Raw genomic sequence first — 24,030 nt, 5'->3', positions numbered from 1 at the left:
TAATACAATGTTATTATATGTCAGTTATACCTCAATAAAACACTTTTTAAAATAACATTACTATAATGCTTATAACCTGACTGTGTACTAGACACAGTTCTAAACATTTTAACCATGCTTATTTCTTACCTAACATGACAGGTACTATTATTGTCTGCATCTCACTGTGAGCTTCTGAGAAACAGAAAGACCAGTGTGACCAAGGTCAGACTGACGCACAGATATAAATCACAGGTTAGACAGGCCGAGAACCATCTCCTCACTCCCAAGCTCACTCCACCACCACCTGCTCCTCTCCAAACTCACAACTCTTAGAACTCCTCCAAGGTGATTGAAGTGTGTTTTCCTGAGTGACACAAACAAGAAATTGACTGTACCATGAAATGGTTGCTTTCTAGGCTTCCCGGCCAACTAACCCAAGTTCCTACAGTTCAGCACACCAGTGATTCAGGTGTACATAAAGTTTACTTCCATATAACCAGGCATCTTTTCTTCCCTGACTATGACAATAAATATGCAGTAAGAGCCCATCAGCACACATGCCTCACTGCAAAAAATCAGAAGAAAAATCCCATATGTATTCGAAATAATTTATTGCATGGTACCAACATTTAACAGGGTGCATCTGACTTATTTCTGAGCTTTTTACTCCAGAAACATTATTCAAAAGGAAGAACCAACATGTACTTGCAATATCTTTATTTATGGGCAGTTCCTTCAAGATGAAAACTACCATGAAAAATACAGTAGGCTTGGCGTTATTAACAACATTAGAGCTGGTTCTGTGAATCGTTTGCTTAGCCTCTGACCCTGCCAAGTTCTTCAGTCAACCCCCAATGCTGGAGAGCAGACAGTCATCTCACCTATTAATTATTAAGTCCCAGTATCGGAGAACAATGAACTTTATTACTCTGCCTTTTATCTTAAAAAAAAACAGCTGCAGGAGCAGAACTTTAGAAAAGGGAGAACACACAGTTTGATGCAAATTAACAGCCAGAGTCTAACTTTAATGAGACATTGACAAATTAACAACTGCATACTATATAAAGTACAGTAACATCTTCTTTTTTTCTTGTTTCAGATCAAGAAAGAGCCAATGAGGTAGTATGTGTGAATGAACTAAAAAAAAGGTTAAAGGCTTTGTCTTACACATGGCGGCACTGACGGTGACTTCTGGTCAAAAAGATACGAATGCATCCACATTAGTCTGCAGATTAAAGCAAGGAGACAAACAGTTTCACATGATGTTCTCCCAAGTCATCCTTACGATGACCGCCCTCCCATTCCAAATCCTTTCTCCTTTCGGATCTCTCTTCTATAGAAAGACAGAAACACACACAGTTGGAAATCACTGTGGTGGCCTTTTTTTTTTTCCCCCTCAAAAATGGAAAGAACCTTTGCTCTCCCTGGACCCATGCCTTTGTGTGGTTCCCTCACAACTAACCCCTGAGCTATATGACTAGCTTTGACCAATGTGACATTAGCAAGTGAGGGGCAAGTGAAAGCTTGAAAATTGCTTGTATATTGGAACTTACCCCTCTCGCTCTTCCTACAACCCTGAAACCACCATATAAAGGAGCCAGAGGATGAGAGACTTGGGGCCAAATCATCCCCAGCTGACGAGTCAATCCCTGGCCATGTGAGTAAAGTCATGCTGGACCATCTAATTCCAAGGCATGAGTGAGGGCAGCAGAAACCCAATGAGCCACCTTGGTCCCAAAATCATGGGAAATATGTTTGTTTAAGCTGCTGGGTTTTAGGGTAGATTGTTAGACAGCAAAATTTGTCCTGAAACCTCTCAGAAATGGGAGAACACAGTTAAGGTCAACAGTTATTCATTGAATACTTCCTATTTATTAAGAACTATTATACAAGGCACTAGAATTTATGACAGATACAAAGATGAGTGAAAAGCGTTCTCTGCCTTCAAGGATTTTATAATCTAATATAAAGAATGATGAACACACAGATAGTCGTAATGCTACATGAAGGATAATATATATTAGGAAGGAAATGGGAGAGATGAAAAAAAAAACTAGATTATGGGAGCTTTACAAAAGAATGCCCAATTGTGGGGAAAAGTCTTCTAGCACCAGGATATGATCTCCATGAGGGCAAGGATTTTTGCTTTGCCTACTGGGTATAGCCTAGAGCTATTTCTAACACACAAGATGCTCTCAATCTCTCAATGAACATGTGTTTGATGAATGAGAGAAGGAGAGAGGGATGGAAGTAGGGAGGGATGGGTGAATAGGTGAATGGGTGAGTGAGTGTGTAGACATGTGGGGGTTTGTTCAGCGGGTGGATGGGTGCATAAGAGATAAAACAAGGCAAACTGGGAAAGCAATGACAGAATATTTTCAAACTCACATCAATGCAGGAATTTCTTTATCAACATAGGCAGTATTCCTAGGTTATCGGAATATCAGCATGCCAAAAAGGATGTTCATCATCTTTTATCCCTTCTTTGCTAAAAAGCTTCTAAAAGTTTGAAAATGAAGTTTTTAAAAGTTGTAAGAATGCAAATCACAAGGCAGTCACTGAGATCCATGATCTACACATGGACTGCAGGTGCTGAGTTGGACTGCCTCTCTTCTTATAATGAAAACCAAAGAAGAAAGGGCAATGACTTCTAAAATTCCCACTGGAGCCAACCTCTGCTTGGATGAACACTTGAAAATCCAATGCATTATCTTCATGTAGCCAAATGAGCTCTAAAGACAATACTTTGTATTTTTAAGACAGCTATAACTAAATGATAAACAGCACTGTTATTGACTGAGGTCAGAATTTTGAACCATCAAATGCCCAAACCATTGCTGATAAAGAAAGTGACTCATGGTTCAAAGAGACGTCTCCTCTCTAATCTAAAATCTGGGCAAAACTGATGCTCGAAAATAAAATTCTATCCTAGAGCCACTCACAGGTTCAATTTTTGTACCAAGAAGAGGACAAGATTAACTAATTCTAAAGGAGACACAAAAACTGTTGTCTCTCTAATGCTTTCTTTGTAGGTTATCTAGAAACCAGAGGATTCAGAGCGCCAGAAAGCAAGAATCCAGAGGACCAAAAACCTAGTCTGTCACAAGCCTATTATGCAACAGCCTGTTAGTAATACTGCTTCCAATTCAATCACACTCCCCAATATGCATTCTTCTACTCAAAATGTAGAACTGTAGACAGCAGGAAAAAAAATCTTTTATAGGCTGCCATAATTTTCTAGAGACAAAAGTTCAGCTGACTGATTCTATTATAAAAAAAAAAAAATGTTAGTTTAAAGTATGACTCTCCGTGAAACTTAAACCCAGAAAATATTAAGCCAGTAAAGGATACCAATTTCATTTTACTATAATACTTACTAGTCAAAACATTCTGAAAGAGTAAAAAAATTTCTTCCATCAATGTGTTATCCACTCCTTCCATGAGCTTATCGTAGCCTGCCTCTTCTATTCCCCAGGGATGGAATATTAAGACACCAGCACAGTTTATACTTAAGTTATTTGCATTAGGATCCCATCATCACATAGATTCAAATATGCTCCATTCTCCAAATTCGATTCAACAAACATTACTTACTGTTATGTAAGAAAAAATCCATAGAATTAATGTTTGAAGAAAACAACTTTAATTCAACTTGTACAAACAGCTCACTGATTTCAAGGACAAGCCTCTCCAGGTACAGCCTCTACACATGAGCAGAGCAACCTGCTTCCTCCCTCCCACCCCCGTGCCAAGTCACAGTCAGATGTCCTGTGCAGAGCAATGAAAACACAAAACCAAGTAAGGCACTGGAGTAATCAAAAGACATATTTTCAGGAAGGAAGAGACCCTATATATTTAAAAAATGAGAAGAATAACCAATGCTAGAGGGATTCAAATATGGCTGCAAGCATCACTTTGCAGTTCGGCTCTGGACTGACACTGCATAGAGTCAGCTCTCCCTTCTGTCGCACCATCTGTCAGACACTTGAGAGCTTGATGCTGCAGTCCAAACTGTCTATGATTTATTTTGAAGCACAGAGCTTAAGAAGTTATTTGGAAGTCAGATAACATATCTTTGAGCATTTTTTTTCATTGTTTATAAAACGCTAGAACAGAGAAACCAAAATGCGTACAGAGCAGACAAACCAAAAAGGTGCATAAAGGGTGGGGTGGGGAGAGCAAAAGAGGGATGGACAAAGAATTTGAGGATTCTTCGTTACTTGAAAAAATTCATCGGCAATAAAACACATGGGATTTACAAAAAGCCAGGCCGAGATGTACACGAGTGGGGTACTAAGTAGTCGCTTTATAAACCATTTCAAACACTAAGGAGTCAGTGCCATACTGAAGCTATGCAAAAGAGGAACCAACAGTAAGGCCTCAGGAATGCACTGATCCGGGGCTGGGAGAAGCTGGATTTATCACAGTAAGTTCCAAGTCCCAAGATAGTAATAATGGCAGTTTAAGGCAAATTCAACCAGGATTTAAAACACACTGGGACAGCATTCTAAGAGACTAGAAAGACAAACCAAAAAAGGGAAGATGTCAACAGATTCTGAGGAGCTAGCAGTGAACAAGAAACCAAGATGTGGACTATGTATCAGACCACAAAAGAGAAATGACTTCAGTGTTTAAATCCCAGGAGCTTTAATACAGGGAACTGGTTACTTAGCTGAAGGATGAGCTGGGAAGCCATCAGGGTGAGGCCACCCACAAATGGATGACAGCAGGAAACTAGGGTCATCCGTAGGTAGGGGAAATAAAGGGACAAAGAGGTGTTTTCAGAGGCCAGGGCTATGTCACCTGGCAGAACACCGGATTGGGCCATGTGGATGCCGCACAATCTCCTACAGTGAGTCTCAAAAAGCCCAGAAAAGAGCAGGGACCAGCAATATAGGGCAGAGAAGGAGGAGGAAGAGAAGGGACAGAAGCCCAAGGCTGCTCCACCTTTCCTCAGCTTTTCTAACTCAGCACTCGAACTTTAAGGTGCAGACACATCACCCGGGAATCTTATTAAAATGCAGATTCTGACATAGGAAGTCTGCAGTGGGGCCCGAGATTCTGCATTTCTAACCAGCTCCCAGAGGATGCTGATGCTTCTGGTCCAGGAGTCACACTTAGAACAGCAAAGATCTAACTGACTCAAATGAATGAGCAGAATGAATGAGTAGACCACAATCAAAAGAAATTCAGCCACATTCCTTCCAAGAGTAAAAATCACAGTGATATATAAGCCTTCCAAATAGGAATGAGAGAAGTAAGGTGGAGGGTTCAGGCGGGAACACTGCTAGGGCAACACTGCCGTCTACATGACACTCCGTTCTACTTTTCCTACCAGGTTATCAAATTTCTATGGTTCAAAGTTGATATGGGCTGAAATGCATCCCCCTAAAATTTATATGTTGAAGCCCTAACCGCAGGACCTCAGAATGGGACTGCCTGTGGAGAGAGGGTCTTTAAAGAGATAATTAAAAGTTAAAATGAAGCCATTAGAGTAAGCCCTAATCCAATCTGATTGGTGTCCTTGTAAGAAGAGGAGATCAGGACACACAAAAGGCAACCAGAGGTGCAGGCACACAGAGAAAAGGTCATGTGAGGAAAGAGAAGGTGGCCGTCCACAAGCCAAGGAGAGAGGCCTCAGGAGACACCAAACTTGCAGACACCTTGATTTTGATTTCTGCTATTTAAACCACTCAGTCTGTAATATATCACTATGACAGCCCTAGCAAATTAATATAAGGTTTTTGTTTTGGTTTCCTGATACTATTTTAATCCAGTAAACTTTCACTGCATGCCTTCTCGGTGAGAAACAGTATCCTAAGAGTTGGTACACAGAGTGATAGAGCCCGTCCTTGCCCAGATCCTCCTCCTGATTAGAGGGAGACCCCAAGACCACCAAACTCAGATGATAATGGATACTGTGACAGAAATAAAATCGAATGCTATAAAAGCCAGAGAAAAACAATATCATTCTACCTGGGAGGTGGGAGAGAGGAATCATCAGAGTTTCAAAGTAGGTTCTGACAGGCATAGAAAGGGGAAGTATCTCGAATGATAGAGCAACACAGACAAAGGACTAGAGACACCAAAACACCCAATGCCCAGGTCTGTACAGGGACCAGCAAGACATATGGCAGGGCAGGGCATGGTGGGGGTGCTGGGGGTGCTGGGGCAGAGAAAACTGTGATAGGACATGTGAAACAGAGAAGAAAATCAGAAGAAAATCAGTGGGGGCCAGGCAAGAGTTTGGACTTGAATTTCTAGAAAATGAAGATTAATGAAAATGAAGAAGGTAGATTAAGAGGTAAGAGAATGGATACACAGAGTACATTGCAAACGATAATAAAACTCTCATTACTTAACTGCCTAAGAATTGCCTCTTTAAAATAAGCACAGTTTCCATTGTCACTAGCTACTTTCAAAATAACTCCAAGCACTTTATTATCTCTTACCCTGTTAACTTGAATATAAGAAAAGGGTTGCCATCCACCCTGATTTCCAAGCTGGGAACTTGTGTATGTGACAGCTGTGGACAAGTGTCACTTCCTAGTGAATCAGAAATAGAACCAAAGCCTAAGTTCCAAGTTCTAAAGACCAAAAAAGCCCTAGGTTCCACCCTTATCACCACGGAGCTACCAGCTTAGCTGAGAACAGCCGGTGCCTTTAGACCCAGCAGCCTTTCGCCCTCTCCACCCCAATTCAACATGATCTTGGATTTCACTCATGCAGAGCAAGGAAAGCCATAGATCAGATTTAAAAGAAGGGAATAAAGTTACTCTTTGACTTTTGAGCATCTAAGAGCTCATGATCTGGTCATTTCTTGGGAAATTAAGGGATTTTTTCAAGAGTGACTCTGACTTTAAGGGACCTTGGCCTTACACATGAATTTGAGACTCCTATCCCTGCATGAGACACATGAATTTGAGACTCCTATCCCTGCATGAGAGGGGCTCCCATATATTCCTGAAGCAACAGCTCATGATATACGCTTATCAACTTAATCTTAAGTCTTGTAACTGAAATAGGAAATACATGCATACATCACAGACAGCTTAACAATGAGAAAGAACATGACTCTGATGACTGAGAAGATGGCTTATAATAGTTTTTTAATTGTCTCTTCAAAAAACATCTATGAGTTTTCTCTGAAACTACCTGTCAATAAAGTTGGGAAAGAAAAACCAAGGCAGGTCCTCACTGTGCCGAAAACACCCAACAGGTCCTTTTATCTCCCTTCAATCCCCCTGGATGTTTTTCTCTCGGTCTTTTCCCCAAAGGTCTCTCCTTGGATGTTCAGAATTTCAGTCTTAGAAAGGATGATGATTAACAAACGGGCAGAGTAAACAACCGGGTCCTGATAAAGAAGATAAATGTAGAAACATACTGCTTCATTGGGCCTGTCTCTACAAAATGGGCAAATTCAGTAGAAGAACAAGTTCCCAGAATGTAAAGATTCCTATTTTAACATAGAGATGTTTAGAGGAAACCGATGATCTCAAAGTAGGATTATACAATCACACCCCTGCTATGGCCTTATTATGAGTGAAACGTACCCCCTTAAGTTTCAGTTCAGTCGAGTGACTTGCTTTGGTCAGTGGGACGCTAGCAGACATGAGATAAGTAGAAGCTTGAAATGTGCTTGCATGACAAGGCCGCCTGCTTGTACCTTGGCCAAGACTAGGAAAAGAGCACACCCTGACAACCAGCTGGTCAGAGGACGAGAGACATGTGGAGCAAACCTGGAACCCACCCACAGCCTGGATCCAAGCCCAGCCAAACCTACTTGACCAGCCAACCCCCAACCAATCTGCACAAAGCACGAGATAAAATAAATATTTTTTTAAGCCAGTGGGTTGGAGTGGGTTCTATGCAACATTACCGGGACAATAGCTGGCTAAAGGAACAGTCAGATGGCAGAAATATAGCAGAGGATTACGCAAACCACATAGATAAGAACTCATCAAGTAACATCCTCTTTCCTCATCAGTTTCCAATTAATATTTTCAAAAACATTTGGGTAGCCCTCTTCTTCACCTCAGCACTCAGGCATTGTCTTCCAGTAAGAGATGAAGACAGCCCTTATCAAATGTAAGCAGGAAAGAACTACAGATTTAAAGCACAAACACCAGCAGAGAAATCTAAAATGGGCTTGCATGGTCAAAAGAAGGGAATAATTTGAAATGCCATTAGCCTTTCTCATAACCTTTAACACCTAGCACATATCACATTTCTATTCTTCTCATCTGAAAACTTATAAAAAATAAAAATAATACAATTTATGAAAAACAACTGGAATTAGAAAAAGATTTCAGCATCAGGGCCCAAAATCTCCTCATGAAAAAAAGCAAAAGTTCAGGGGTTCACCACGGTGGCGCTTCGTGTAGATACCTTTGCAGGGAGTGTTACAAAAGCACCACTACAGTGACAAGGAGAGCGGGCAGCAGAAGAGATCAGGCTGAAATCCTTCAATTCACTGCTGCATTGCCTCCTCTGCTAACAGGCACAGTGTACACTAACGACTTTTCAAATAGCTACTTGATTTCTCTTTTCCTTAAATGGAGCAGATTTAAGCCCTCCCTCTTTGGCAGATTTACTGAGGAAAGTGTACATTGTGCGTGAAAGGCCAAACAACTTGGCTTCATAAGTCTAGGGCTGCAGCACTGCTTCTCAGAGTTAGTGCAACTGAAATGAAAAGGGAAATATTCACAGCTTTGGTGGTACTTATTCCACACCTGACTATTCTGAAATGTGAGTCAGGTCCTTCTTCAGTTTCCTGTGCAAAAATCTCTCAGCAAAGGAAACTGTGAAGAAATACCTCAAAGTAATACATTATTATCATCATAATCAGGAGGAGAAAAAAGAAAGCCTGAAGGCAGAAGCTCTCCCTTACTATATTTTCAGTAACTGGAAAAAATGTGTCTAAGACCATCAGAACCCACCACCATTGAGAATGCAACACAAACTCTGATTTATGAGAAAGTCTTTTTAACCCCCAGAGTGGACTGAGCTGCAAAACTGGTACAAGAAAAACTTTACATAATGCTGACCCCACTTTCCAAGACAGTTATTAGATGCAGAATTAAATGGCTTAGCCAAGCCTTCTACAGTTTACCCCCACAAAATGGTAATTGGGTGCCCTATTTTCATGGGAAGGGGATCCAAGTTAAGGTTCTGCCAAGACATGTAGCTAAACCTCATCTATCCAGCCTTGTCAGTATTAGAGGGGCATTTTAATCCTTTGAGAAAGTTTTACCTCAACAGACCTCAAAAACAAACTTAGAATTCAACAGCCTGTGGATCACAGTCTCTCATGCATAAAGTCAGACAGACTCCATCAAAGCAAAAAGTTTAATTCTGAACCTCAACAGACATCACACACAGGTTTTCTACCAACTCAGCAAAAAAAGGGGAACGTAAAGAAACATGTAATCTGAAGCACAGGGTGTGACGAATGGAAGCCATTACTGATGTCCTTTCACAGAGTCCTGACAAATGCAGACCATCTCTGTCTAGCCCTTGAGACATATAGAAAAAAATTCCAATAAAAAATTACTAGTTTAGCAATTTCTGAAATCTAGCCATGTTATGCACACATACACCACAATTCTACCATAGGAAGTGGTTTTTTTTTGTTTTGTTTTGTTTTTAATTTAACATCACTGCTTTTATACTGGGTTTAACAAAAGAAGAAAAGTAAAGTAGATGCCCTTGAATACTAAATGGAGTTTAATACGTGCTGACAAAAATGGAAAAACTCCAACAAGTGAAACCAAACACCTTAGGTATCAACATCATCTCTACATGTTAAAACACACAGCTTTAACATACAATAGCTCCCTTTTCCATTTCTTCAAAATCAAACCAGAACCCCAACCCCGCAAAAGTCAGTCATTGGTTCCACTGATCTTACCTTAAGCAAAGCACACAGCCATATTTAAGGGAGAAAGAAAAAGTTTTACCTATTTAAGCCAGCATAGTAAAATTAAGACACCTTCTTAAAGTTCTTACTTTCAAAATATTTTGGGTTTCATTCCACTTATTTGTCCATTCCTTGGTCAATTCTTGAACCTAAAAGGAAAAATATACATAAGTGGTTGCTCCATTAAAAAAAAAAATTATTCTAATTTTTCTTCTAGAAAGTTTCCATACTCTCATAGCTTTATGGAAGGATATACTATATACATATTTTTAATTAGATAGTAATTTCTATTCCCAAAAGAATCATCACCTAATATAAATCAAACAAGCTGATCTCATCCTACAACCTATATTATGGCAAAAGAAAGAACATAAAAAAAAATTGTCAAGTTTCCTAGAGTTTTACAACAGTCTTTTTCATGGTATACTTAAATAAAAGCTCCTTCCTTGGAACAGTAAGAAAAATTACAAGTTCAAGGATGACAATCTCTTGCTAAATGGGTTAATTTTTCCTGATTATACTTTAGGTCCTAAGAAATTGTGATTAACTTTTCTTTCTCATTAGATGTGGAGATTAAATCATCTGGGTGCTGTAGTTTTAGGAGATTACCTGCTTTTAGAGCTATTAATAAGGTTTGTAAATTTCATTCTAGCTTTAAAAAAAGGAGTGTGCTTTTAAATTTACTCTTAGTAAAAGCAAAATCTTTTGATAAAAATCAGCTTCTCTCCAGTCTGCTGTAACTTAGGGAAGATAATGTCCCCAACTGTTGAACATAGCACAGTTGTAAGTTGCTTTTCAAAGTTATTGATAATATTCTACTAGTTCCATAAAACTTTTTAAATGATCCTAGTGAGTAATTCATTAAGAAGCAAAAAGTGACATTTGATTAAGAGGTAGAAAAAAAATCTGTCCTATGAAAAAGAGTATACCTAAGGCTAAAAGGGTGACTTCTGAGAGGCAGAGGAGGGGGACCCCATGCTTTCAAAGCCTTTTCCTATCTTTACTTTAGCACTCCTGCCACCTCCCCACTCCCAACGGCAGACATCATCCCATTTACACCTACTGGTCGTCTCTCTCATAAGTTATCTTATTTAACCTGAACAAAATGAATGCATGGAATACATGTGCTTGGACTATCGCACTAAGAGGAAGCTCCCTTCTACACACTTAATATTAAGTAAAGTAACTGGAAAGGGCAATCGTGTCTGCAACCATCACAAAAGAAAGTATTTGCTACTGATAAGAAATGGAAGAACTGGACTGATGGTTTATCCAAGAGGAAAACCAAAACCTATCTCACCCACCTATATTGAATTGGTCTTTCATTTTACTTCTCAATTTACTTATAATAGGGCTGTAAGACTTCGAACTTCAAATAATGTCTCTTTTTTACTAGTAATGTCAAAATCTATCATACTCTTGGTAAAAAACAAAACAGTACTGAGCCTCTCCAACTTTATTTCTTGTCTGTTTTTTATGGTTTGATAAGATTGTCCTGATCTCTCTGGAACCAGTCATACACTCCAATCCCTCATCATTCAAGTGGTGCCAACCCCGCAAACTCTAAAGACAGCAATAAAAGTCACATGGCTCTCAGGGCTCTCATTTTGGAAAAGCTTTCAGAGAAGGAATATTCTTATACCGTACCTTCTCCCCCTACAGAAGAGAAAAGACAGGTGTTTTGAATTTACTAATTTACTAATTTATAGTCATCGGTTAACAGTTTCTCAATGGCAATTTATCTGAGAAGCACAAAGCGTTCAAAAATAAATGCTTCTGCATTTCACCAACAGATATGTTTTCCCTAAAGAAACAGAAGCCAATCAATCCTTTTCCACTTCATTCAAATAATTCTACCTTTAAACAAATTGTAAGTATGCTTTGGGTTTATTTTACTATTGAATTTAAAGCAAATAATCTTCATTTACAAAATTAAGAAAAAATGCAAACATGTTGACACCACCTCTAACAATATGACCAGGCAGTAAGATTTATAGCCAAGCAGATGGCAACCAATTTTAAAAGGTCAGCCAAAAAATAGATGAAAATTTAGAAAATGTTCTGAACAAGATAGGCAGTCACAGCATGTATAATGCATTCAAATTAAAATGTTTATTGGTTTCTATTAACTTGCCAGGTATTCCTGAAAACTACTATTAAGAAATAATTTAAGACTATCTCCAGACATTTCAAAGCACTCAAAATTAGAATTTGAGGTACTAAATACAAAATTTCATGAGAAAAATAAGGATTAAGAAACTAATGATTTTACTAATGCTATTACCAGCCAATTAATTAGCATAATTATCCAGGGAAGTGTCAACAAGTTCCTAACTACACCCCAATCTATATCTTCAATATTGTATATTCTTGAAAGGGCTTCACCAACTGAATCCAATTCTTTCTCAGCCTGTTTTAACCGTTCAGCACAGTGAACAAAATCTACTCCAAAAATGTTCTTAACAACTATTTCTCTTGTCATAGAGGGTTACTTTTTTTTCAAAACAAAAATAGGATAGAACCAAATCAGTCATGAAACTGGTTTTCAAAAAGCCCCAGCACACAAATGCTGGCTTCAGCCCACAATACCTCTAGAGCCACTCTCTTCCTGCCTCAAATCCCACCTGGCTTACAAGGGAAACTAAGCATCTACCTGGAGCATTTCAAGATTCCCCAAATGCTCCACCTCCCACTGGAAATGAAGTAAAAGTTATGACAGAAAACTAAAGGGTGGTCATGGTTTAAGTATGGTTAAGCTATAAAGATCACTGCTGTTTCTTGAATGTTGAACATGGCCTCCCTCGGTCTATCTACTCTAAAGGCCCGAGCGGCCTGTTTCATCTACATGTGAATTTCGCTTGCACCTAACGATTATGTGCCAGAGAAACACCATTTATTAAGACAAAGAATGTGATAAAATACATAGAAAGTCAAATATTGTGCTTCTTTAAAAAATATCACAGCATGGGGGCAGGGGAATGTTAAATGTAACAAAAAAATAAAATGTTTCAAACAGCAAGAAATAAAAAGCATGCATTTAATAATGAACGTTATGATTTTAAAATAACATGAAATCAAGGTATCACTTACTCTTGCTTCATTCTGCTGAAGTTTTTCCTCCATACTTAAAGCTGTGGGGGAGTCTAACAGGGCAATCTAAGATTTAAATCATAAGAAAGCAGCAATTAACAAACAGCAATAACCTAGAGGAAGGATTTCTCCATGATATAGTAAACTGCCAAATAAACTATTAAATACAGGTAAAAAAGTATTGCCCCACACCCCCCAAAAAGTGTCTATCACACCACTAAGTAAGTCTTTACTCCATGGGCTACATATATCATAATATTCAAAACCATGGCAGCCTAGTAAACCTACATTTATTTGTAATACAAATCACAAAGCAAGAAAAAGACAAACATGTAACATAACTGACATTTTAACAAAATCAAGCATGATCTAAATCCCTAGATCCTAAAGGAGTCATCCATCTTGAATATGCACAAGTACAAAATAAAAATGTAAGAAGCCTAAGCCTTGCTCGACCACAGGCTTCTGAAATGTATCCATGTTGATAGGTACATGCAAAGAAAACTCATTTATTTTCATTGATGGGTGACATTCCATGCATGGTATGTCTATACCATACATAATCTGTTTATCCATTTTCTTATCCATGTTACAAAGGTATAAAGAATGACATGAGAATGAAAAACACCAAAACCAGGTTGGAACTGGGCGGGACTAGGCAGATCGAGACAGGAAAGGCAAATGGAGCCAGGCAGGGTACACAAGGGCTTTGTCTGTACTCATAACTCATAATCTGAGAAGCAGAAACACAGTGCTCCCTCAGACAGCATGAGAAAGAAAAAAGAAAGGGGCTTTTGCTCTCTTCCCATCCCACAGGCAACCACTCTTAAACTCAATTTGCTGTGTAAACTTGCAATTATTCTGGTCGCATGCAAGCATGTTTTTCTTGCTTTTTTAAACATAAACAACATGAACACTATTTTGAATATTGCTTTTTTCACGTAACAATATATTTGGGGGGAAATTTAGTACAAATAAAACCTCTTGATTTTTTTGAACAATTCCGATTCCATCACAGAGCAGAATTGTATGGACATTCTGTAATTTATGTCAGTGCTTCCCTATTAAAGGAAATATTTTTTTCTAATCTGCTTTATCAGCGATGCTATAATAACTATTCCTATATTAGCTGCCTACAGTATACATGGCTGTATCAATAGAATAAATTCCTAGAAAGGAATTTCTGAGTCATCTATATGTATGATTTTTTTTAAATTGTCAAGTTGTCTTCCCCAGAGGCTGGACATTTTTTTCATTACTACTTACTTTTCGATTTCTATTTGAACAGATATAATACCCATGAGGTGGTCTTATTAGGCTCAGTTAAACATTCAGACTAATGAGACTACAATGGGCCATGCTTGGCATCATCTACTCAGCATAAAGCAGAACTGCCATCAGGGAAGGGCAAAGTCATTGCATGATCTCTGCAGTAGTCCACAGCTGTCCAGAAGCTATTATCTTTGGCCCTCTTGAGAGGTGGAGATTCACACAGACATACACGGGGCCCACCTTGGCTTAGAAGTCCACACTTGTGGGAGCCAACATTTCCTGTAACAATGCCATGGGCACATCTTCCAGGGTCCTCAGGAGGAACACATCTATTATAAGGGTCACCACACTCAGGGAAACCCAAAGCTATGGCTCCTCAACAGGCATTCAGTTTATATATAGTTCTTCCTAATCCAAACACAACTCACCAATTAGGAGGCATTTTCATCATTAGAGATATTGCCTGCTTATACAGCTGGCATCCTGTTTTTATCCAATTTACAGAGAATGAAACCAGCTAGTTAATCCAAGGTCAAATTCATCCTTAGTGAAATAAAAGGAGCTTTACTAACACATTACTTCAATGGTCACTGCACCAAGCACATCGCCTGGCACAGACAGCACTCAATAAATATTTTTCATTGAAGAAAAGCAAGTGGCAGACATTACAATGACTGCACCATTATATATGGTTGATAATTTCAAAACAATTAGTAACCCCTTTATAACATGGTTAATTTTACGGACTCCACTGCTGGTATTTTTCATCTATGATCAAAGCTGAAACATTCTTACCACATCATCAACTAGGGAGACAACAACTGACTGAATATAGGCATGCAGGCTACCATGACCATCATGACTTCTGAAAAATTACTGTAAAACACCCATAAAGAAAGATTTTCCTAAGTCCTTTTTAAATGTTTGGTAAAATTACAATAGTTCTAATTAAGTTATTCTTTGCAAGGTGTCTGTTTAGAAGAAAAATGTTCAGGATTAAATAATATTCAGATTAAGTTCATGTATTGAACTGCAGCAATATAACTCTACTAACAACATACACAAGCACCTCCTGCCTCTCGCCCTTGCCAATATACTATGTAATCAAGCATTCTGATTTTTGCCCATCTGATAAGTGAAAAGAACATCTCATTTTTTAAGAACTTTGAGGGATAATTTACATACAGTAAAATACACATTCTGATAACTATGAATCCATATGCATATATATACTCATTTCACTACTAATATTTGCATTTACTATACTTCAAATGACATTTAGCATATTTTCACATGTTTAGAAGCCATTTGAAACTCTCCTATGAACTGTGCTCATATTATTTGTTCACTTTTCTGTCGGATCATGATCTTTTTTTATTTTTTAATAGCTCTTCTCATAAGGAAAGTAGTCTTTTGTTGCATGAGTTGGCAATCTTTTTCTTGGTTTGTATTGATTCAAGAAAATTTCCATTATATCATGGAAATATGCTGTGTCCTCACTTATTTGTGTTTATGAGAGCTCTTATGAAATGAAAAAGAAGAGTTCAAGTTCCCTGTGACAAATATGTGTATGGCTCTGTCTCCTGCTATTTCCTAAAGATTTGTTGTTCTTTTTTTCCTTTATGAAAGCTCATGTCATGTTTGATTATAATTATGAATTGCACTCTTTGTAAAGAAAAAGTGCTTTTTTTAGGCTCAAATAATGCTGTATTTGCACTGCTTTCTTTCCCTTTGAATTAGCTCACAGACCTTCGCCCATCCTTGCAAACATCATATAACTGAGCTTTCCTGTGTGACCCTCTCTGAGAGGTGTCTATCTTAAAAGTTTACACATAATGATATTTCTATTATCTACCTATTATTTAGTTTATCTGTGACTCTAGCTATAAAAATGAGGAATTCATCCTATATCCATCTCTCTAATTGTTTTCTTTGCTTCCTGACTTTTAATGCTTATTTCATGTCTATATCGTTTAATTTTCTTGTTAGCTCCAGACACATTCAAGAGAGAAGAGTTAAGAGACATTTTCTCTCTGCCAAGTTCAAGGCAGAAGTCTGAAAATATGTTTTAAATATAATAAAAGAGAACATTTCAAAAGAGAAATATCCAAATGCTCGACTTCATTATTATCTGAGAAGTGCAAATTAAAATCATTCTGTGATACCACTATGTAGCCACCAGAACAGTTACAATGAAAAATGAACATCACCAAGTGCTGGCAAGGACCTGCAGTAACTACAACTGGCACTTTCATATGCCGATGGTGTATAAATTGGTATAACCATTTTTAAAAATTCTTTGGCAGTATTTACTAAAACTGAACATATGTACACCTTCTGATCCACCAACTCCACTCTTAGGTATAAACCTAACAGAAATATATCTTTACACTCACTAACAAACATTTAAAAGAAAGTCCATAGGAGCACTAATAGCACCAAAAAGAAAACTCCCAAAGTGCTCATCAAAAATAAAATGAATCAATGAGCTGGGACATATTTGTATGATGGAATACAACACAGAAATGAAAATAAATTAATCTACAACTACATGCACCAACGTGAATGAATTTCAAAAAATACATTGTTGAATGAAGGAAGTGAGATCTAAAAACTAAATATGTTGCATGATTCTATTTGTACAAAGAACAAAAATAAGCAAAACTAAAAACTAATCTATGCCTTTAGAAGTCAGGATAGTGGTTACCCTTTAGGGGAAGGGCTGGTAATACCTGGAAAGGAACATTAAGGGGGATTTCTAGGGGGCTGGTAATGTTCTGTTTCTTGATGTGAGTGCAGCTTAGATGGATGAATTCAGCTTGTGAAAATTCACTGATCGGTGTACTTATAATAGGTAATTTTGGAGACATATATAATATTTCAATAAAGAGTTCACATACATGTATAAACTATCCCACATATATCTATATATCTATATCTATTTAGTAGAAGCTTTTAAAATTGACACACATGAGATTTTGCATTAGCAAATACGTAAAGTTATTAAAAATAGGAGTTGATTCTTATTTAAAGCTGTATGAAAATAACTCTAGAAATAAAACTTTTGAGTAGCATTCTCAATGAACCATGGCAGCATTTAGAATAAAATATTGTGGGAATACGGCAATGTCTCCAGAAAAATTTAAACAGATTTTTAATGGGCACTTAAGGACACCTGCTTATTTTACTGAGCATCACAAATTTAATTAATCGAGAATAAGCTGTATTGTCTCGCAACAATTTATAGCTTCACAGTATGATAAATTATTTTAAATTGGACTCCTGTTTTTATTGTAATATTGTAATATATTAAGTTTATCAAAGAATTTTATCTTCAGTGTATTCTAAAATAGACTTAACTATCTTTTCCATCCTCAGCCCCAAAACTACAGCAAGAAAAATACTCCTTTAATCACAGCAGTAGTCTTTTGTCATGAAAGAAACAAGATAAAAGACCACAAAGTATAAGGCGAGTGGCATACACAATACCTCTGAAGACATTCTTTAGACAGAATTTGTAAAAGTTTCAGTAAATCAGAGTTTTTCTGACCACATAAGGCTCCTTTCAAGAATTTCCTCAGTTTAGTTTAAAAAGGCTGATCTTTCTTTCTCTTCATTCTCATTACTTAGTAAAATGTTAAATACAAAAAGCTGCACAAAAATTTTTCAAATGCTTTCATTCACATACAGTAGTTTGGGTGATTCTGTACAATCATCCTTAAATGCTTACTTCAGATAATGTTTTGAAAGCAGTGAAAAAAAAATTCCATTAACAAGGTGTATAAATAAAAATGACTGTTGTGGTTCACGTCATAAGTTATATGAGCCTGATAACATCACATACAGCTGGACTATTCATTCTGACAACTCCCTTTCTCACAAAGGAAAGCTCCACATCAAAAAGTAAAATGGAAATGGATATATTATCAAATGCAATGAGCAATTCCTATGCAACTAATGTCCGCCAACTTAGGGGAAAGAACTGTCAGGTGTATTTCAGGACACAGGAAACTCAGTGAGGTTTTCATTCTGTCAATATTTTCACAGGTCAAATCTTTTATGGATGTAAATGGTTTCAAGGGTCATATACTCCTAGATAGAAAGCTGCTCCAGAGCAAACACTTTGCATTTAAAGAAAACTATTTTTTAATGATGCATTTAAGACATCTATTCATAGATTAAGAAAAATAGGAAGAAATATATCTTTATTTCTAACGCTAATCTAACTTGAACATTTTAAATAGCTATCCTTGATCTTTTTTTCAAGAGTGGCCTTTCATCACAACAATGTCAACAATGTCTAAACCTGTAAGAACCTAACTCACACTATTTGTTAAGAGTGTAACTCTGTATGTACACTGTGCAGATTATAAATGTACTGTGAAAAACACAAAAGGCAAGGCTGCTTCACTAGAATCCCAAAAGATCCTGAGTTGAGGCTGTTTCAACAATCAACAAGGCCCCAGGGACATCATCTCAGCCAGGCCACAGGTATGTCACACATATCACTGGATCACTGTAACCACCTCTGTAATGGGTAATACAAAATAAAGACTGAGAAACATGTTCAAACTAGCTTTTCATTCTGTTAAAAATTATTTTCAAGTCAAAATACATGAATTTAAAGTATTACTCCAAGTACCTCAATTTCCTTCCACTAATGGAGATTATGCTGCTAATCCTACTGCATGCTTAATTTCCATCCATAATTGATAACTGTTAGATAGTTAATCATTTCAGGTTTAGTGGATAAAATCTTACACAGAGCACATAATGAACGTAAAGGCCAATGGGGGCGATGATGTAAAGGAGATACTGGCTAACTCATTCAGGCTTTACTTAGCACTTATTTACTCAAATCAATGCATTGAATGAGATAATTGTCTCATTAAGATCTAGAAATATGCCGTTACTCAAAGAAAATTATCCATAAATCTCAGAAAAACCCAACCTGATTCCCTTGAGCAAGCAGCGTTTTCAGTCTGACTATTTCAGCTCGCAGCTCACGAATGAGTTTGACGTTGGCGTCCTCATTAATGGTAGGCTTGTTGATGATATTTTTGGCTCTATTTGCATAGCGAAGAGTACTTAGGGTTTCTCCATAATTGACATCAGCAGGTGAAATGGCTGTGAAGAATGAATTCAAAAAATAATTTATCCGGCACTCTGTGTTTCATTTAACGCAAAGCTGGTTTGTAATTTAAAAGTCAGATTAACCCCGGGTCAACGGATAGACTAAATATTCATTGCCACAGTAATGAATATTAAAAATTATCTAAGATTTATAGTAAAGGTGTCACTATACTAAATGTCATTTTGCTCTCATTAAGTATAAAATCAGACATCTAACCAACTCTAGAATGAGATATGAGATACTCCACTGTAGCTTAGGGAGTCTCCTCTGTTAAAAATACAGAAGAAGAGAATTTCAGGACTACCGTAGTCCTACCCTTACCCATAATGGATACGTTCTAAGACCCTCAGTGGATGCCTAAAACCATAGATTGTACCAAACCCTAATCAACTTGTTCAGCTCTGCTGGAAATGTGGCAGCAGCTTCCTCACCAGCACATGAAGCCTCTCCAGAAACTTTTCTATTTTTCAGTCTAAACCTATTGCTGAATCTGTGTCACTCGTTTCGGGGAACATCTTGCTGAAGTCTGTATATAGGCTCAGTGCTTTCTGGCTCAACACGTTGCTGTCATCTGGAACATGTTTTCTGTTCATGCCTTCCACCCATGACGGTAGTGCCTTTTCCATATTAACTAAGCACTTATCACGCACTATAGCTGTAACTTTTGCAGTTTGAGGTGTGACAGTAAAACTAGCACGAACTTCTTTTCCTTTTTTCACAATTACACAAATCGAAGATTTGTTCTTACCATAGATCTTAGCAACCTCAGCATACAACTTTTTTCCTTCCTTATTAAGTCTAGAACTTTCACCTTTTCACTTAAAAGAAGCACTTTACAGCTTCTCCTTGGCATATACATATTGCCAGTATCGCTACTCTTGTGCTTTGGGGCCATTATTAAATAAAATAAAGGTTACATGAACACAAGCACTGTGATACCAGGACAGTGGATCTGGTAACCAAGACGGCTACTAGGTGACTAATGGGTGGGGAGCATATAAAGCATGGATGTGCTAGACAAAGGGATTCACATCTTAGGAGGAATTGAGCGGGATGATGCAAGATTTCATCATGCTACTCAGAGTGGCACACAATTTAAAACTTATGAATTGTTTATTTCTGAAGTTTTCCATTTAATATTTTCAGACTGAAATCAATTGTGGGTAACTGAAAACACAGAAAGCAAAATCGTGGATTCTGGGGGACTACTGTATTTGTACTTCTCAATATTAAGTAGAAATTAAAATATTTTTTAAAGTTCTGGCAAAGTCTACCACCTATTAAAATCCGGAGCATGATAATTTTTGAAAAGAGTTAGTAGACGAGTTAATTCTTTTCCTCTTAAGGCTTTGGTTAATCAGACCCCACCACCACTACCACAAACTTTAGGGCCTAGGTCAGGGATTCCCAACCCCTGGGCTGTGGACCAGAACCGGTCCGTGGCCTGTTAGGAACCAGGCTGCACAGCAGGAGATGAGCAGTGGTCCAGTGAGCGGAGCTTCATCTGTATTTGCAGCCGCTCCCCAGAGCTAGCATCACCTCCTCAACTCCACCTCATATCATCAGGCATTAGATTCTCATAGGAGCACCAGTCTCTGATGCCAAAAAGGTTGGCTTAGGTAGCTATACAATTGCATCTGGGGTGCATACCCCAGGGCAGCTTCCCTACTTAGTTAATACATGGCATGGAGAGTGGAGGAGACATGGAGATGGGAAGGGAAAAGAAGAGAGAAAGCGGGAAGAACAGTGACGTTAGAAGGAAAACAGTTTTTGAGTTCTCCTTAACAATTACCCTCCCTTTGTACATTTTTTTTCCTGTTCTGCTTCTTTTAGTTACTTAGCGAAAATATATAAGTATATTACGGTTATTATAACTTGGTATATTTATTGGTTTCTTTCTCTCTCAATTCTTAACTTAAAATTCCACATTTACCGCTTTAAAATATAAAACAAAGTTGGGTTATTTTTACTTTATGTCCCTATAATGATTTTCTCCTATGAATTAGTGGAGTTAAAAGTTTCTATCCTGTACTTTTAGCAGACAAAAGCTGAGAGTCATTCTGCAGGTACCTCAGCTTGCATAACCAAGAAATGGAACATTTATGGAACTAAGAGGAAGAAAAATAGTAATATGATACTACAGAGTGAATCATAGAAAGTAGTTTTCTTCAAGACAGAAAAACAGTTTTTTTACCTAAAAAAGGTGCTATTTCCTAATAAGACTCTTTAAAATTAAATATTTACAGTTAATTCACATAAAACACTATATATTGAAAAAAAGAACTTAAAATTCTTACTGGCAATCATGATAGTTTTAGAGTTTCCTCCAAGGCTATCTTTTAATAACCAAGTCAAAACGGAATCCCTGTAAGGCACAAAAACTTGTTTCTTCTTTACAAGAGGGTTTGCTGCATCCTGAGATAAATCAGCTGCAGGGAGGAAGAAAAAAACAAACAAACAAAAGATAATTATTAAAATTTTTTTCCCCGCTAATTTGGCTTCAGGTTTCCTGAACATTAAACATAATTGCTTGGTGCTAATACAGTACCATGAAGAATAAGGGGAGGGAGGAGACAAGTATAAACCTACCTAAGGCAGAAATGACATTTCCCAGAGTGACGAGGGACTTGTTAATATTCCCCCCTTCTTTCAGTCTAACCCCGGTGGCACCAGTGGCATCAGCACGCTCACTTCCAGCAAGATCGACTAAGTGGATCTTACTCACAGTTTCACATGGCATTTCAGAATCAAATTTTGCCTGGAGCAAAACATAAAAGCAAAATTGAAGAAGTATAAACAGCCCTGATGTTGTTTATGATATAAATTCTAATTATTTTCCTCTCCTCACTGTGATCTCAGGGTAGCATGGGGTTTTTTTTGTTTGTTTGTTTGTTTAAATTGTGTTGTTTCGTTGGCCTTCTTACTGATTATAAAAACTTCCAAAATTAAATTGAATACAAAGAATTATACCATATGTGATTCTTAAATTTTCTGAAGAATGATTCCATTACTCAAATCATTCAGTCTTTCTCAACAAAGGCTTATGGAGTCTGACTGGGACAAAATAAGAACTTGGGCATGGAGGGGCACAAAACAAAGAAAAATTTAAATAAACAAATAGTTTTGTTCTCATCTAGAATCTTCGGCACTCCAAGCACAATGGCTCTCCAAAATATGATAAATGTAGATAATTATGTAAAATATCATTTGACTGTTCAATGTTAACACATCTGTTTCACAAATTATAAAAGGTTAAAAAATCTTAAATACCATATTCCCTGATTCTGAATTCCACCAACATTTTACTTTCCAAAGACTGTTAACTTACATTTTATAGTCTGAACCAAAATGCCAAAGATAAATTACCATATTTTGATAGAAATATAAGCCTCTTAGAAACCAGGGAGATCTATATCCTAATCTGCATTAACCAGAAAGGAGAAAAAGCAGTAGAGTAAATCAAAAACAAAGGTCTAACAAAAGATAACAGTGCGAGGAATTTATCGGGAGTTATTCGATTGACCTTAGAGAATTTTTTTCATTTTCTTTGCTCTTTGATCCCCCCTCATTAATAAAATGCTATCTTTTTTATCTGAAATATCCAATGGTTAATATAAGCCAGGACATCCTCGAACTCCTAACTTATTGTTAAGTCCTGAGAGAAATCTACATTTTTTGCATTAATCTGTTCTATTAGCCTAGGTATTAAAAATATTTACCCTCACTGATTCCCAGACATATTCAAAATGTCCTCCACCCCTGGATCAGAATGAATTCTTATATTAGTACTTAAAAATGTTCACTGTATTTAATATCATTCTAATAATCATAATCAACATTGTGGGGTGAGCTCCATGGAGCGATAATGCACAGAAATGAGTTACTCACCTTGGCCTCCAGCTGTCTGACTCGCATTCCATTATCTCCCACAGAGCTTGCAACAATGAAACTTTTGCTTAATTAAGCACAAAGCAAGTTTTTTTTTTACCACTTGAACAAGGCAGAAGCCTGCTAAATATTTCTTAAGGGTATATACATCAGGACATTTCAAATTACTGTGATTGTAACTACAGAGAAACTCAGCATACAGCACATGTTCAACTCTAATTAACAAGAAAATGACAGTCACCTTTGCCTGCTGCTGCTCCTGGTTCAACAATGATAGGTCCTCAGCTGGTGTTAATCAGCAAGTAAAGACCTCAGGGACAGAGCCAGCCGGCCCCACAGCTGCCCTTACCTGAGTGAACTTGATGGTGAAGATGGCATGAGACCTGCTACTGACGTCATTCATCCCAGTTGCTGCGGTGGTACGATTGATATTTCCTGCATCCATAAGTTCTTCTACATCACCATAATTCTGTACTAAATGTTTGGATAAATCTGAAGAAGAAAAAAAAAAAGAAGGCGTGAAGAAATCTTCCTAATATATAGCAAATGGAAGAAGAAATTTAATCTCTATGAAATAATACACAACTGGACAAATCTGTTGTTTGAAGATCTTACTCCTACAACAGGGTAGTTTATAACGCACTCACGAGCTGGGCTGCCTGGGATCAAATCCCAGCTCTACTGCTCACCTACTGGACTTACATGGTTATGCCCCAGTCACCTCATCTGATAATATGTGCCTAAC

General features: G+C 37.5%; 1 protein-coding gene across 7 annotated transcripts in view; it reads right to left on the bottom strand.

Moving 5' to 3' along the window:
- The window catches only part of KIF16B (kinesin family member 16B), a 278,826-nt gene that overhangs the window by 204,453 nt on the left and 50,343 nt on the right, over nt 1–24,030 (bottom strand). For all 7 annotated transcript variants that reach the window (XM_025039943.1, XM_025039945.1, XM_025039946.1 and 4 more), the window contains 6 exons: nt 23,635–23,777; nt 21,987–22,155; nt 21,695–21,826; nt 19,215–19,390; nt 12,992–13,057; nt 9,991–10,050 (listed from right to left, as the gene is read on the bottom strand). In XM_025039943.1, the coding sequence (XP_024895711.1) occupies nt 9,991–10,050; nt 12,992–13,057; nt 19,215–19,390; nt 21,695–21,826; nt 21,987–22,155; nt 23,635–23,777 (746 nt within the window). The remainder of the gene's footprint in view (nt 1–9,990; nt 10,051–12,991; nt 13,058–19,214; nt 19,391–21,694; nt 21,827–21,986; nt 22,156–23,634; nt 23,778–24,030) is intronic.

Source organism: Pteropus alecto, unplaced genomic scaffold (genome assembly GCF_000325575.1).
Source record: "Pteropus alecto unplaced genomic scaffold, ASM32557v1 scaffold45, whole genome shotgun sequence".
NCBI lineage: Eukaryota > Metazoa > Chordata > Mammalia > Chiroptera > Pteropodidae > Pteropus > Pteropus alecto.
The sequence above is the reverse complement of the archived record's forward strand: the minus strand, read 5'-3'. Positions and strand labels throughout refer to the sequence as shown.